The sequence below is a fragment of the Durio zibethinus genome, chromosome 10, assembly GCF_047325235.1.
Source record: "Durio zibethinus cultivar Kanyao isolate XHJ-2024 chromosome 10, ASM4732523v1, whole genome shotgun sequence".
Taxonomy (NCBI): domain Eukaryota; kingdom Viridiplantae; phylum Streptophyta; class Magnoliopsida; order Malvales; family Malvaceae; genus Durio; species Durio zibethinus.
The window spans coordinates 8,674,713-8,688,051 of NC_143171.1; the positions used below are offsets into that span (position 1 = coordinate 8,674,713).

The window sequence follows — 13,339 nt, forward strand, 5'->3', positions numbered from 1 at the left end:
TAGCCATTCTTTTACTTTTTATTTATTTTATTATTTTTTGGTTTTATTAGGCTAATTATTAATCTTCATTTTTGTATTGATTTATCTGTTTTTTTTGTATTCTTATTTTGTTAGATTTATTATTAGTTTTTTTTAAGTGATTAAAAAAAAAGTTTTACCATGGATTGGACTAGTGGTAGAATCATGGTTGAATTAGATTTCTATGGGATAAGGTCGAATTATTGTCAAAGTGGGAGTTATAGAGTTAATTAAAAATTCTTCTAATTAAACTCTATAAATACCCACTGATCACAGACCAAAGGAAAACACATATAGAGAAAATAAAAAACAAAAATCTCATAATCACAAAAAAGCATAAAGCAGTGAAATTTTTTTGAAGTTTTTAGGTTCAAGGGAAAAAAAGAGATTTTTTTAGAAAAATCTGGAAAATTTCGAGATTCTGGCAAAAATTTCTAGTTTTCGATGAATTTTTCGACATCGATTAAATTTTTTTGGTGACTTTTTCAATGCTAGTTGAATTTTTCAACGAGGGTTTCTAGAATCCGATGAAGATTCTGGCGAGGTTTGAATTTTTTGGTGAACTTTTGGAGAACCAACTCAGATTCCAGTGACATTTTTTAGAATCTAACGGAGATTCAACTGGAATTCATCCGATTCTAAAGAGAGAGGGAGAGAAAAGAAAGTGAAGAGAGAGAAGGGGAAAAGGAGATCTGAGACAGAAAACTTGAACTTGGGCTTTTATAGCCTCTCTAAAACGATGTCGTTTTGGCATTTAAGAATACCCAATATCCACGCGTTTTCCACTTTGGTAACCCGACTGTAGCCCAACCTGATTTTGACTCGTGCCTCAGCCAATCTTTCTAGATGAGTCGAGCCACCAAGTCGCATCTCCCGAGCTGTTGTTTTTGCTTCGAGCCGAGTCGAATTTCAGTCGTTCCAATCGAGCCATTTTTATATTTTTATATTTTATATTTTTTTTCTTATTATTTTGCATGATTAAAAAAATAATAAAAAATAAAAATAAAATATTTAAGAATAAATAATAATTATCCAATGATGAAATTTATAGAAATTTCAAATGATAAATTTCTATAAAATTCTTAGGTGAGAAATTCTATCTAAATTTATCTCAAATGGTGGAATAATTTAGATAAAGTTTCAATAACAATAATTAATATTTATTTTCAAACCAAAAAAAAATAAAAATTTGGGTTGAAAATATTTGATAATTATCCAAGGATGAAATTTTTAAAAATTTCAAATGGTAAATTTCTAAAAAATCTCTATGTGAGAAATTTTCTTTAAATTTGTCTCAAATGGTGGAATAATTTAAATAAAATTTTGATAAAAATAATTGTCATATTATTTTCTCTTCAAAAAAAATAAAAAAATTTCTAAATAGGCCCAAATGGTAAAAAATTTAGAGATAAAAAAAAAAGAGAAATGAAAAAAGAATTTCTAAATAAGCTCAAATGGTGGAAAATTTAAAAATTCAAAAAGAAAAAATATTTCTAATTTGACCCAAATGATGAAATAATTAGATATATTTTTGACAAAAAAATAATAAAAAGCTTTTTCGATGACGGAGCCTCTTAAAGGAAACAAATGAGATTCTTGAATACTCTTGAGGTGAAAAAATATTTTTAAGAATTCTACTAGATTGATGAAAGAATCTTATAAATTATTTCTAATATTTCAACAAAAAAATTTGAAACCATTAGACTCATGACCTAAGGATAAATTTAAAATAAAATGGTACTATATTTTGGATAGGCAGATAGAAGTGCTATAACCTTCTCCACATATAACTGAACTGTCGAATCATATTCTGATTTGTAGACCTGAACCATTGTTTTAGGGACCTTTCGTCAAGCTTAGGAACTCCTTAAAGGGATAGATTCCTTAAATGGCCAATCACACCTAGTTAAAAAAGATTGATGCCGACACTATCTATTTGTTAAGTCTAGCTATAGATTTACAGATCTATATGTTATGACTAACTTTTAAAGGCTAAAATGGTGGACTGAAAATTCTTTGTTGCTTGGTTTTCTTTTATCTAAGGGGTATTTTTGTAATTTCATACCTTTTAGGGTATTGCTATGATTTCAAATACATCAAAAATCATGAAATATTAGAAAATTAAGATCTGAAAAGTTTCATGAAAATCTAAACTGGAGAAGGCTAAATTATGAAAATATCTTTAAGGGGTATTTTGGTAATTTCACACCTCTTAAGGTATTACTGTGATGTCAAACGCACTAAAAATCATGAAATATTATGAAATTAAGATCTGAAAATTTCATAAAAATTTAAGCTTGGAAAGGGCATTTTAGTACTTTTGTAATTCCCTAAGTGCAATAAAAGTTTTAGTGCTTTAAAAATCACCAAATTTAACTTTTGAACTACATTGATTTTAATTAGGTTACGAATTTTTAGAATTGACTTGATTTCTATCCATTTTGACTAAGTGTTGTGTAATTTTAACTTTGTTTGACTAATTTTAACTTTATTGACTAAGTTTGATCAGATTTGACTTGAGTAAACTTTGGGTCTCCAAATAAGCTAATTTGTGAACTCTTTATGAGTTGTAAATGATCCTTCTAAATGGTTTACGTAATGGTCTTATATTAATGGTTTCGGCTCATGTTCACAAATAAACCTGGGTCAGTCATGTTAAAAATGTTTCTGATAAAATTCGATCTCAATAAATTACATATATATATCCTATGGTTAAACGCAATTTGAGTTTACCTGTTGAAGTTTAAAATGTGATACTTAACTACCTTATAATTTATTTTATTATATTTTTACCCAAAACCATTACTTTTTTTTAATATTTTTTATCTTTAATTCATCTTCTCTCTTTAAAATTAGATAAATTCTCTCTCTAAATAACTAAACCCAAAGCTACCAAAAAACTCTTTTTCACAAACCTAGAAAAGCAATCTCAAACCAAGACCTAAAATTTTATTCTGCTCTTGGATATTCCTGTTAATGGTGTTCTTTAGCTGTGTTTATTATTTTTAATTGAGACTTTTAATTTTTTTGCTTATCTGTTTGTATACAAATTTTAGGTTTTGAGTCCATTTGGGAATGGAATTTTTGCTGTTAAGAATTGTATCAAGTATCAAACAAACAACCAATTTTTATTCGGTAGTCACACCAATTTTCAGGGACAACCATCAACAAACCCAAAAACCAAGAAACCTAGAAACAAACCCAGCACCCACCAGAAAAACTCACAAAACCCGAATCCACCCTGAATTACTCATATATAATAAACCCACAAAACAACCACAAATTCACATAATAGCTATAACAACTCATCAACAAGGATTTTTTTTTTTTTTGGTTTCAGTTTGAATTTTTTAAAGAATTTTTGGGTTTTTAAAATAGAGACCAAAAAAAAAAAGGGGGAAGATCAACTAGTGGCATATACCATAATAGTATACTTTTTCAACATTTGATCCCCCACTTGCTGAACATTGTGAAGAATTCATGCTTCTAACCTAATTTTTCTTTAAAAAGTTTAAATATGAGAAAAAAAACAAACAAAAAAAAAAGGAGAAAGAACTAGGGTATATTGATTAGGCTTTAACGGCATTAATGAAAACTAACGGAATATCACTAATATATAGCTCAAAGTGGTTAAGTGTCAACTTTTAAATCTCAATGGATAAACTCAAATTGCGTTAAACTTCAAAATATATTTATGTAATTTACTTTTTTTTTAAATTTATCCTATTAAATTTTGAATAAAGTAATATTTATTGTCTTATCATTTTTTTTCCCAAAACATACATTTTCATTAAGTCATTAATCATTTCTACACCCATAGTTGCAATAACTCTATCATCACATTCCAATTGTTTTTTTTTTTTATTGGATCATCCAAATTAAAAGAAAAGAAAGTGTACCCAAAAAAATAAAAGTACAAAATTAGGTACTTATAGCATGGTGTAATTAAATTTGTAAAGCAACATGGTTGTAGACACCTAATTTGGTGGATCAATTAGGCCTGGTCCAAATGGATAAGCCCATTTTATTTTTTTTTATTTTTTATTTTGTATTTTTATTTTTTTGCATCTTATTTATTTATTTATTATTACTATTATTATTTATTAATATATTATATTATATTTTTTTCTTTTTTCTTTTTCTTTTTCTCAATTATTTTTCTATTAACTTATTTTATTATTTATCTATTAATATATATTTTTTATTATTATTTATCTATTCATATATTACTATTTATCTGTTAATATATATATGTATTTTTTTTCTTGATTGATTCCCGATTGGGATTAGGATTAGAATTGGAATTCTGGAGTGAATTTGAGGCTGGCAGAGTTGGGATTGGATTCAAAGATTGAATCCAAATTCCAGAAGGAATTGGGATTGATCAGAAACTCTTTTGATCAATCCCTATAAATAGGTGCTGAAGCGTACAGGAAAACAGAGAGAAAAAAATACACTGGGGAGAGGAAAAGTAAAAGAGAAGAAAAAAATGTGTTCAGAAGGGTCAGAGCAATTTCAGGGTTTTTTTAGAAATTTTGGAGAATTTTAGGCAAATTTTTTCTAGAAATTTTTGAAAAATTTTCAGATTTCGGTTGAATTTTTGGTAAAATTTAAATTTTTCGGTGACTTTTTCGGCACCGGTTGAATTTTTCGGTTAGCTACCCAGTTTTTAGCAACTATTTTCAGAAACCGACAACTTTTCGGTAACTTCCGGTGAAAAACCTAGATTCTGATGATATTTTCCAAAATCCAGATAGATTCAACCGGAGTTCTTGGTTCAGGTAGAGAAAGGGAGGAGGAAATGAAGGGAAGAGAGAAAGAGGGAAGGGGAGATCTATCGAAAAAACTAAGGTTAGAGCCTTTTATACCCTATTAAAACGACGTCGTTTTGCGCTTAAAAAAATTCCAGGATCCACGCGTTCCCATTCGGGTGACTCGACCCGTAGTGCACCTGATCCAGCGACCCATTTCTCCATCTGGGTTCGAGCCGAGCCGTATCTCCGAGCCGTTTTCTTTCTCAATTTTTCACTAAGCCGAGCCGTTCTAAGGTTTTTTTTTTATTTTATTATTATTATTATTGTTATTATTATTATTATTTATTGATTAGATTAGAATTATTTAGTATTTCTTATTTTATTTTATTTTTATTTTCTTCTATTTTTATCTTTATTTTTATTTTTTTTAAATAAAATTCCAAAAAAAAATATTTTTAAAGAAAAGTTGAAAGTATCAATTTTCCTTGAAAATAAGTTTTTCTAAAAAATATTTTTGAGAAAAAGTTGAAAATATCAATTTTTCTTAAAAATAAGTTTTCTAAAAAATATTTTTGAGAAAAAATTGAAAGTATCAATTTTTCTTTAAAATAAGTTTTTTAAAAAATATTTTTAAAGAAAAGTTGAAAGTATCAATTTTCCTTGAAATTAAAGTTTCAAAAAAATATTTTGAGAAAAAGTTAAAAGTATCAAATTTATTTGTACGAAAGTAATAAGTTTTTTTGAAGAGAAAAAGATTTATACCTAAAGCTGAATCATTTTTTTTCTTTCTTTTTTTTTTGTTTTTTTTCCTTTTTATTTTTTTGAATTTTCTTTAATAATAAATAATCCGACAATAAAACCTCTGCAAGTGAAACAGTAGTTTCATTGCATACTCTTGAGGTGAGAGAATTTTTTTAATTTTTTACTAAAAGTATTAGAATCAATTGAGAATAATTTTCAATAATTAATTATTTAGTAAATTTTTAAGGTTTATTGGATAACACAAAATTAAGTTGGTACCATCTTTCGATGGACGTTGTAAGGGTGTTACAACCTTCCTCACACGTAACCGTACTCCTGAACCCTATTTTGGTTAGTATACCTAAACATATTCTTTTAGGAACCCTTAGGCTTAGGTGTTCCTTAAAATGATATATTCTTTAAGTGGCCAATCGTACCTAAATAAAAAAAGATTTGTGACGACTCTTTCAAATCAATATCTAACGATAAATTTCTAAATCTAAACGTTACGACAATGATAACAAATGACTTAGTAGAAATTAAAATTGTAGTAGCTAGTAGTACCCTCTAATGTACCCTATTGCCTTATGTACTTCGTTAGCATCTTTGGAATTTTGATGGACAAATAGTTAGCATTGTCCTCTCTCTATATATAAAAAAAGTCAAGGTCTAACGGAATTAAAGAAAGAAAATTTGTTAAGTACCACGAATTGAATTTTCATTTTGCTTGAATCGATTTCTTTAAGGAAGTAGATGAAATAATATTTGAACTAAATCCTAAGCTTGTTATGAGTGTCATTTTTATACCTAAAATATAGGAATAAGAATAATTGCCGTTACTACAATTTAATTTTAGTGTGTATTAATTTTAATTACATGAAATATTCCACAAAATTGTTTCAATGAGAAATTAAAAAAAAAAGAAACAAAACAAAACAAAACGTTCTCTACGTTAATTTTTTAATGGCTGCTTGTGACTTGTGATGATCACAAAAATTTTTGTTCTCGTTTTGATAGTTGGAACAAATTATGAATAATTATTATGTTATACTACTAAATTTACAACATTTTATCATGCTTATGCAATCCTAGTTAAGTGAAAGAAGAATAAGAAAGGCCAACTTTGAGAAAAAAATTTCAAAGTACTTAATAGTTTCCCAGAGGAGACTGGGAAGTAAAATTGACTAGTGTTCATACATATATATATATATATATTTGCATTCAATGAATACTTGATTCATTTTTCCAGTTTCGACACTAGCTAGCTGGAAATCAAAGTGGCTGAGGGGGTAGTTGAGGCATGGAGTTTTGGCTTGGTAACGACCCTAGTTGGACTGTTCTTAGATTGTAAGCCATGCCTGTTATTCATTTCATAAACGACCCTAGTTTCAAAGCATAATTGAACTATATGATTGCGAAAATCAAGCATGATTAACTGAATCACGGTAAAAAAATAAAAGGCTATTCTTCTTTCCTGTTTGAGCCTTTTTGGAAGATTACGAAGGAAAAGAGTGAAATAGGAATTACTTGAAGGGGAAAAAAACTCGTAAGGCTGTGTTTTTAATTTTCTTTCTTTGGCTTGGTGCAGGAATTGAAGAGCTACCCCTGTTTCCTCATAATTGAAGAAGCTGTGAGTGTTAATGTATGATATTAATTGATTTAACTTTTTCTTAATTTTTCCTTAATTTCCAAAAAATAAATTATTTATGTTATTACGTAACAAGTATTAGGTATATATCATTCTCCTTTTTACGTATGCAAGACAAAAATATGATTTGTATAATCTTCAAAAAGAAAAAAAAAAACATAAATCTGTTTAATACTATAGCTTTTCTTCTTTTTTTCTTTTTTTTTTTTATTGGTTGCCGGGGGGGGGGGAGTTGAGACTTGAGACAGAACCTTATTATTTGCACATGTCAGAAAATCCTACAGTCTCGAGTTTGCTCTATCAAGAACCAAAGGTAGTAGGGTGAATTTTGGGATTTCAAATCTGGTCAATAAACCAAAGAGATGATTCCCAAGTAAATTCAGTTTCTGGTGAATTCCTAACCAAAGAAAGCATGTTTTCTTTTCCAATTGAGTCAGAAAAAGAAAAAAAAAAAAAAAAAGCTGCAGCAGTCAGAGGAAGGTTCATGTTTTCAATTGAAGTGAAAGGCTGTAGTTGGGGATTATGACTGCAAAAAAAAATTGATTAATGTCTACTTTGCTTAATAATATGGTGGACCAAAGTTATACTTAACCCCCTTTCCTTTCCAATCCCAGGTCGCTGAAACCTGATAGGCCAACACGGAATCCTGGTGAAATCTAAGGCGATCCACTAGTTCACAAGGTTTTGTTTTTCTACAAAAGATGGATAGGAGAATTAAAGAAAGAATTATAAATATTAAAATTTAAATCTTTAAATTTATTTAATTTTATCTCTTAAAAATGACTATATTAAATAATTGGACCACATCTTGAGTTCAAAGTACATGTTTTTTATATGAAATGTCAACATTTTATTCGAGTTCCAGGGCCTGGTTGTGGTCCATTTGAACCCCAATTTTTTATTTTTAACAGTTAGGTCAGGTAAATGAAAAGTGAAAACACTTCTATCAGATAATGATTATACTTTCCTGGTTTGCGGTCCTGTAATTCATGCTTATTGCCCTTGGAAAGTGGGCAATCAAATTGACTTATTATTCCCAAACAAACAAAAAAATCAAATAACAAAAGCAAGTGGGGCGGATATTGATATATATTCCTATCACTTTCTATAAAACTACTATATAAACAGTTTGAAATTTGAGGTCAGAAAACATGAAAATCAATGACGTTATAGTGATGCTAAAACACGCAATCCTTCACCCATTATCTTAGATTTTAAGTATAATTATTTTGAGTAAATTATAAAATCAATCTTTTTAATGACCTTGTTTTTCATGCGAAACGAAAAATATCTAAACGAATAAAAAATGGTGAGATGAAACCGTCAATGGTTCCGACGTCTTTGGCAGAGAGCGATGCATGATGCAAGTAAGGTCTTGCATCAAATCTCTCACCTTTCAGTGCTGAATATTGCAGCCTCAGATTTTTTTTTTCTTTGTTTTTCCCTCATTAACTTTTTAAACATGATTAGCCAAATACTGCTAATAGCAAAAAGTTTGTCTAGAAATTGAAGATACACAGAATAAATTATACTAACATTTAATAATGATAATCAACACAAACATAGTAAATGTTTATTAAGAATAAGGGATAGAGCTTTTATTATTATTATTTAGTTCGAGATCCCTTTGAATATTAATTCATCTATGTTGAAAAAAATTTAAATTTCATACAGCCGTAAAATTTTTAAACTTAACGAGTAGAATTAAAAATAAAAATTATCATTTTTTTACTATATTAATTTTTAAATATACCTTTAAAAAGCATGTATAACCTCTAATCTCGTTGGTGAAATGTAAAAAATCTATCAATGATATATTAGATTGTCGATATTGCTAATCTATACATAATACAATCTTCATCAACTTGCATAACCTGTTATCTTAATGTGAGATTAAATGATTCAATCAATGGTCCCTTTATGAATTTAATTAGTTTAGATATTTCTTTTTTCTTTTTGTTGTTGGATTTGATTGACAATTAAATTTCTTTGCTTAGTAGGCAAAAAGATAAAAGAAAACTGCTTACGACTATTTAAATGAGTTCCATTGGCCTCCAAGATATTTGAATGGCCTTTTCCACCGAAGTTAAGCAGTCCTTATTCTCATCATCATCATCATCATCATCATCATAAATGTTAGGCGTCTCCATTTAATTTTGCCTCTAAAATACAAATAACTTGTTTTCAAATAGGACAATTTTTCAATTTAAAATATTTTCTTCAATGATATAATATATATATATATATATTAGGAACATGTATTTTTCTCCATTATTTATTAGAGTTTAGGTAAAAGGTATAATCTAATAATAATTTGATAGATTTTCGGGTTATTTAAGTCAAAGTTGAATTTCAGTAAAACTTGTGTTCTTGTGATATATACATAAATTAGGCTTGTAATATTGTTCTCTGTAGGAGAGATGACATGGGTTTGCTTTCCTTGTTGAAGCAATTTCAACCTCGAAATTTGGGGTAGAGAGATAACTGCCAAACTAAGAGTACGAAAAAGCAATGAGAAGTAAAGAGAAATTTTATTGGCACACACACATGGAAGTTTGTTGAAAAACAATTAAAAAGTAACATATGAATTAGACAATTTAATTCAATTAATTTATATAATCATTTTTACGTATGATTACAAATATTAACATGTTAAAATATTTTTATTTTACATTTTTTAAAATTTCAAAAATTTTCATCCAAATACACTCTAAGATACCTGCCAAGTAAAATAAATCATCCTATTTTGAGATATTTCTTACATTAAAGCAAATCGAGTAATATATAGTTCTAATTTTCATGTGGTACTAATTTTTTTTCCAATTTTCATAAGAACAGTTAATTGTATTTCAATATAAGTTTGACAAAAATTGAAAAAAAAAAAAAACTCAACAATTTAGTTAATACATTAATTCTACTAAGAGTCTTTTAAAAAAATATTTTTATTAATAAAAAATAATTTTTTCAAGGATAAAATAAGATGAATTTATTAATTAATTTGATAAATTTTTAGGAATGTTTAACTGCTTTTAACACATTTTGGAGTTGGTACTTTATAAAAAAAAAAAGGATATCCAACTGTTTGTTGTTATGCCTACATGAAAACTTCAAAGAATTGGATACAATTTTTTCTCAAATATTAAAAAAAAAATGAGAGAGACAGAATTAATTCTCTATTAACCCTCAAACACTGAACCTAGCTAGAATACTGTGTGAAAACTCGGTTCTTTTACCTAATCAAATCATATCCTTTGCAATACATTCCTGGCTTTTTACTTTGTTTCTTATAAGAAAATCTTATTTTCAATTACATGCAAATAAAAATATTTTATATTAAAATATCTTGATAGATACATAAAAAAAAATAATTTAGTTGTTACAAAAATAAATAAATAGTATAATCCACGTTGAGCATTTTTTTGTTGCAGGGTCTTGGCCAAAAACCTGTATAAAAAGCGCATAATATCTGACAAAAAACCAGCAACATTCAAAGAGTTGCAGTTTTATAAACCCATATTGATCATGTCTGTAAAACAAGCCATGGAATTTTCTCTCATACAAACCATGGAACCATTACCCATGGCCCTTCTTTTCGTCATCCCTTTCCTACTCCTTGGCCTCATCTCTCGGCTTCGAAGAAAACCATTTCCTCCAGGGCCCAAAGGGTTGCCAATCATCGGAAACATGATGATGATGGACCAGTTAACTCACCGTGGACTTGCCAAGCTTGCTCAGAAATATGGCGGTATATTTTACCTCAAGATGGGGTTCTGGCACATGGTTACTATTTCTAATCCTGAAATGGCTCGCCAGGTGCTTCAGGTTCAGGACAACATTTTCTCCAACAGGCCAGCCACCATCTCCATCAGTTATCTAACATACGATAGAGCTGATATGGCTTTCGCTCATTACGGGCCTTTTTGGAGGCAGATGCGAAAACTGTGTGTAATGAAGCTTTTCAGCAGGAAAAGAGCCGAGTCATGGGAATCCGTAAGAGACGAAGTGGATTCACTCGTTAAAGCTGTTTCAGCCAACACCGGGAAAGCAGTAAATGTGGGTGAGTTGATCTTTAACCTCACCAAGAACATCATTTACAGGGCAGCCTTTGGTTCTATATCGCAAGAAGGGCAAGACGAGTTTATCAAAATCTTGCAAGAGTTCTCCAAGCTTTTTGGTGCTTTTAATATTGCCGATTTTATTCCTTGGCTCACCTGGGTTGATCCTCAAGGACTCAACACCAGGCTCGAGAACGCTCGTCACGCATTAGACAAGTTCATTGACACCATCATCGACGATCATATCCAGAAGAGGAAGAAAAACAACAACTGCTCTGATGAAGGTGACACCGACATGGTTGATGATTTACTTGCTTTTTACAGTGAAGAAGCCAAAGTAAACGAATCGGATGATCTACAAAATTCCATCAAACTCAGCAGAGACAACATCAAAGCTATTATCATGGTATGCTCCCTTCTTCACATGTACTACTACTTTGATTCCACTACCAACAAAAAAAATGGCGATTTTCATTTTATTTTCTCAAAAACGAGAAGGGGGGGGGGGGGGGGGAGGGATTTTTCGTTTCCTTAAAATTAGAATCGTTGGCATTTATATTGATAAATGATATTTATCAGAAATCAACTGGTGGCTTTGGATGTATCCATTTCTAACCTTTATACCAACCATTTTCACGTCACTACAAGATCAAGTTACCCCTTTTTTTTGGAAAGGCTACAAGATCAAGTTACTTAAATACGAAATATTATGTTTCTATAGTGCTGGATTGTTAAAATATGTACCAAGTTAAAAGTGATTTTCAGGACGTGATGTTCGGTGGGACAGAAACAGTGGCATCAGCGATTGAGTGGGCCTTGGCAGAGCTGATGAGAAGCCCAGAGGATATAAAAAGAGTCCAACAGGAGCTGGCTGAGGTGGTGGGCCTCGACCGCCGTGTGGAAGAGTCCGATTTCGATAAACTAACCTTCCTAAAGTGCACCCTTAAAGAAACCCTCAGGCTCCACCCCCCAATTCCCCTCTTGCTCCACGAAACCGCCGAGGATGCTGTAGTGGCAGGCTATCAAATTCCCGCCAAGTCGCGAGTGATGATCAACGTCTGGGCCATTGGCAGAGATAAGAATTCATGGGAAGATCCAGATACTTTCAAGCCATCCAGGTTCTTGGGAGAAGGTGTCCCGGACTTCAAAGGTAGCAACTTCGAGTTCATTCCGTTCGGGTCAGGTCGCAGGTCATGTCCGGGCATGCAACTCGGGTTATATGCACTTGATTTGGCTGTGGCTCATTTGCTTCACTGTTTTACGTGGGAGTTGCCCGATGGAATTAAGCCGAGTGAGCTTGACATGAGTGATGTGTTTGGACTCACTGCACCTCGGGCGACTCGACTCTATGCCGTGCCAAAGAAACGCCTGGTTTGTCCACTCTTTTAAAGGAAAACGAACAAAAACAAAATCCATTTGAGACTTAAACTGCAGCCTATACAAAAGAAAACAGGGAAACCATTGAAGGAAACGGTGACAAAGGTGACTTTACAAGTTGGATTTTTGTTTTTTTCATTTTATACTTTGGGAAAGAGGCAAGATTTCAAGAACAAATAACCGAAAAGAAAAGGTATACGAGAGAATTTAGATTCTCTCCTTCGCTGTGGATAAGACTCTTTTCATTTGAATTATGTTGAAAATTGTCTATCTTTTTTTTTTTTTTTTTTAATTTACAAGATTTAATAAACATTGTGAAAAAAAATCTTTTATTTGGATCAAAGCATTAAAAAATGAAAATAATGCTTCTACTATTGTACAATGTATCACAAGTGCCAATTAATTTTGCTTTCTACTTATTTCTGTTCTCTTCTTTTGTATAGTAAAATAATTTTCATTTGTTTACTCTTGTTTAAGGCAAGTTGAAATATAAAGAGTTGTCAAAACCCTTATAAGTAACCCATGAATCATGCACAATCAGCTCTCATTTTATCAATAACATATATAAATTAGCTCTCCTGTTCATAATTTTCATCGTTGTCTTTGGTTTGTTCATATTTATGATGGTAGCTAATTGTTAAAACATGTAAACTCCATCAACTCAAAAGTGAGATATATATAGAACTAATTGTTTGATTAAGCGAGTGATACATTTGATAATCAAGGTGTATATAAACATGATGATT

At 30.2% G+C, this 13,339-nt stretch overlaps 1 protein-coding gene across 1 annotated transcript; it reads left to right on the top strand.

Moving 5' to 3' along the window:
- The first annotated feature begins 10,640 nt into the window (after nt 1-10,640).
- LOC111291905 (cytochrome P450 84A1-like) lies at nt 10,641-13,012 on the top strand. The gene is made up of 2 exons (XM_022884032.2): nt 10,641-11,622; nt 11,982-13,012. Exons 1-2 carry the CDS (start codon nt 10,684-10,686, stop codon nt 12,603-12,605), a joined length of 1,563 nt encoding a protein of 520 aa, XP_022739767.2. The 5' UTR covers nt 10,641-10,683; the 3' UTR covers nt 12,606-13,012.
- The last annotated feature ends 327 nt before the right edge of the window (nt 13,013-13,339 follow it).